The sequence below is a fragment of the Diadema antillarum genome, unplaced genomic scaffold (genome assembly GCF_040938485.1).
Source record: "Diadema antillarum isolate AM-2024a unplaced genomic scaffold, OU_Dant_1.0 seq00002137_RagTag, whole genome shotgun sequence".
Classification (NCBI taxonomy): Eukaryota; Metazoa; Echinodermata; class Echinoidea; order Diadematoida; family Diadematidae; genus Diadema; species Diadema antillarum.
In genome coordinates, this window is record NW_027272777.1 from 44,862 (window position 1) to 48,379 (window position 3,518).

The window sequence follows — 3,518 nt, forward strand, 5'->3', positions numbered from 1 at the left end:
TGGCAGGGTCCACTTTTAGACCAGTTGTAGCATTGAAGAAGCTACCTTGGCTGAAGAAGACTGGACTAACAATGCTCCACGGATACACTTTGCAGAACACGTTATCACAAACTGTACCGTAACATAACACGTCTAAGTAATCAATTTAAAAGCTAAGCTATGAATAGGCAAGGCGATGAATGATTAAGAGGGGAATGATATGGTGATGAAAAAAAAATCCTCATTTCCTGGTATATGTCTTCTATAGAAAACTGATTTCTGAACCAAGTATTAGGTGACGAGATATCATTGCACACGCCTGCGCCATCAACTCGAAAGAGTACACGTACTTCCTGTTATTGAGAGCTTAGATTAATGGAAACGTGAAAAACAACAACAACAAAGGAACATTCGCAGAGGTCTGAAAACAATTTCATAGCACATTTTGTCCTTTCACCATTCTGAACAGTGTCCGGAAAATTGCTCCTGCGTGGTTGTCATTTTAGTGCCATGCTTCCCTCGAGACAAGATGGCGGATGTAGCTGGGTACCTTGACAGTAATGAGACGTTGGTTAAATCCAATTCCCGACTCGCTCCTGTAGATATTTGTTTAGCAGTAGGGTATAGCGCTGTGTTCGTTGTTGGCGTTACAGGGAACGTCGTGCTGTTGCTGGCGAGCGCACTGTCTAGAAAACTCCAGACGAGAACCTCCTGCCTCATCGTCAATCTTAGCGTCAGTGATCTGTTGGTTTCCGCTGTTCAGCCTTTTCAGATCGTCCCGATATTGGACAGACCACTACCGGAGGTACTGTGCCAACTGACAGCCGCACTTGCTATCATATCCATTGGGAGTAGTGTCATTACCATAATGCTGATTGCTGTAAATCGCTGTGTGCTCATCATCAAACCTAAGCACACATACAACCGCGTCTTCTCTTCGAGAAATCTGGTCGTCATGGTGACAATACCTTGGCTGTATCCCCTCGTAGTTTTTGTGGTTCCTCATCTTACTGGTCATGGTCGTCTGGGATACAGCGCCCTCACACGACTCTGCATCTGTGACTTCACTCACAAGAATGCAAATACTTTTGTCTACCTTGTGGTTGGCACGTCGTCAATTGCCTTCGGTGTGACGTTCTTCAGCTACTGGCTGATCTATAGGCACATGAAAAAGAGCGCCTTGAAGTCCAGGTCGTGCTCAATGCCGACCGAGAAAAGCTGTCACAGGCACACCGAGCTTGTAATCACCAAGAATCTCCTGTGCGTGGTATGCTGCTTCGTCCTGTGCGTATCTCCCTTCATGGGTGTATTTCTGGCTATCCCATTCCTGGAAGGACCCGCTCTGCACCGCGTTCTCAGAGTGATGCCCTACCTGTCTCTCCCACTCGTACTCGACAGTTGCTTTAACGCATTCATCTACGGCTGGAAGCATCCTCACTTCAGGATCGTCATAGCCTGTGTGCTCCGACGGCGCTGGCGCGATATCCCGGAGCCATCCCGACTGCTGGCACGGATCCTCGCCTGCAACACTATTGATAGGCAGTGTGCGCCCCAAGATATCCGTGTTGCAAAGGGCTGTGAAGTACAGAGCGAAAATATGACCACTGAGACCAACAATGAAATTATGTGACTTTATCGTGTGTCTGCCTTACATCATTTAGATACTGTCAATAAAATTTGTACCGTTTTACCATCGTAAACTCACAAACTAATATCACCAGAAAAAATAGGCATAATGTCCGGGCCGTAAGTTAGCCATCGTGACTACATAAATTAAAATTAGTGCTTCCTTGTATGATCACCCTAACGTATCTTCGGGTGAAACTGGACAGACAGCAAATCGCCTTCACACAACACATTGTAGCACTGCGCGGCAAAGCATACATCAAGGAACAATCTCCTGCGTCGTCTTGATGGTTCTTCCTGGGGAGGTTATACCAGAACCCTTCGAGCAGGGGCCCCGGCCCTCTTTTACAGTGCCGCAGAATATATGCTGCTCCAGCATGGAGGAGGAGGAGCCACGTAAGCAAACTGGATGCTACCCTAAACGACACCATGAGAGTAATCACTGGATGTCTATGTCGAACCTCAGGGAAGTATTTGCCTGTCCTGTTGGGTATTGCTCCACCAGCTCTTCGTCGGGAACATAAAATGTCCGAGCTAGTTAAGAAGTCACTACAGGACACATTTATCCTTCTGCATGCCCGCATAACAACAGCCCAAAACTTCGGCCGCCAACGCTTAGGCTCTCGTCGGCCTTTTTGTCAACATGCAGTATATTGGATTGAGGGTGCTGTGCAGCGCCTGGTGGTTGCTCTCACAGGCTCTCTTACATTCCCTTTATTTCACCTAGTATTGGTGATTTTAGTGCATAAGTTTGGTACCAGCTGATTTATAATGTTCCAGAGACCAAAACTGTGCATGTAGGAAACATGGAAACTTGGCAGCTTTCCTGCATTTTGTGGCTGATTTTGGTGACAAATTTCTGTCAGATATCCATTACATTGCATGTGGATGTAGCACAGAGCTCCCCAACCTATTCATCACAGGGGACCTTTCATGCCGTGCGGTCGACTGAGTCTCACTTTGGACTTGAGAATAGCCGGGCTATTGTTCCTGCTAAGGAGCCCTTTCAATGGAACCACACTACCATGACTTTGGGTCTGAGAGTCATTCAGTACTCAGCTGTTTTCCTTCATGGTTTATGCCCCTGCTACAGTACCAATGAATGCCAACTTGAGACTGATGTCTGCCATAGAATCCAGTCACTCAATCTCATGCGTAAACCATGTACTGTGCATGATGAGTGGCAAGCTTCACATCAGCAGCCATGTTCCCGATACTGGAAGTTCGGGAAGAGGAAGCGATGGAGAAAGCGCGGGAAAAGAGGAGGAGGGAGACACGTCGGCCATCTTATTCCTGTGATCACGTCTCAACACAGGAAGTTTTCACAACGTCACCCTGGTCGAAGAGCACTTATTCAGATTCCAACTGAACTCTCCACTCATCGTCTTCAACGCACTTCGAATCATTCCATACATCGTCATGGCCAACATTCTAATTTTAGGATTGGCCATTGGAATGCACGTTCTATGAACAACAAAACAACTGTGCTCTGTGACCTCATTCTGGATAGTGACTTAGACTTAATGATTATAACTGAGTCATGGCTAAGAGGGGATTTCCGAGATGATCATATCCTCGCTGACATTACCACCACGCTACCTAACTACCACATCCAACATGTCCATAGGCACTCACGTGGAGGAGGTATATGTGTCATTCACCGCACCGGCCTGAAGATCACTCTGAACGATGCTCATGTCTTCACGACATTTGAGCACATGGACCTCACTATTCGCATCTCTCCATCTATAGCTTTCAGACTTTGTGCTATCTACCGTCAGGGGCGTCACCAGCTTTTTTTCAAGAGGGGTGCGTTTTGACACTAAAATGTTTAGGAGATTTTTTGGACAGACATTTGGAACATAGGAAGCTCTCAATCCCTGGATTTTTACTGTTTTTTGAGGGAAACCAAG

At 46.6% G+C, this 3,518-nt stretch overlaps 1 protein-coding gene across 1 annotated transcript; it reads left to right on the forward strand.

Annotated features, from left to right (window-relative positions):
• The first annotated feature begins 508 nt into the window (after nt 1–508).
• LOC139714029 (rhodopsin, GQ-coupled-like) lies at nt 509–1,609 on the forward strand. The gene has a single exon (XM_071625759.1). The coding sequence runs from the start codon at nt 509–511 to the stop codon at nt 1,607–1,609; it is 1,101 nt and encodes a 366-aa protein (XP_071481860.1).
• The last annotated feature ends 1,909 nt before the right edge of the window (nt 1,610–3,518 follow it).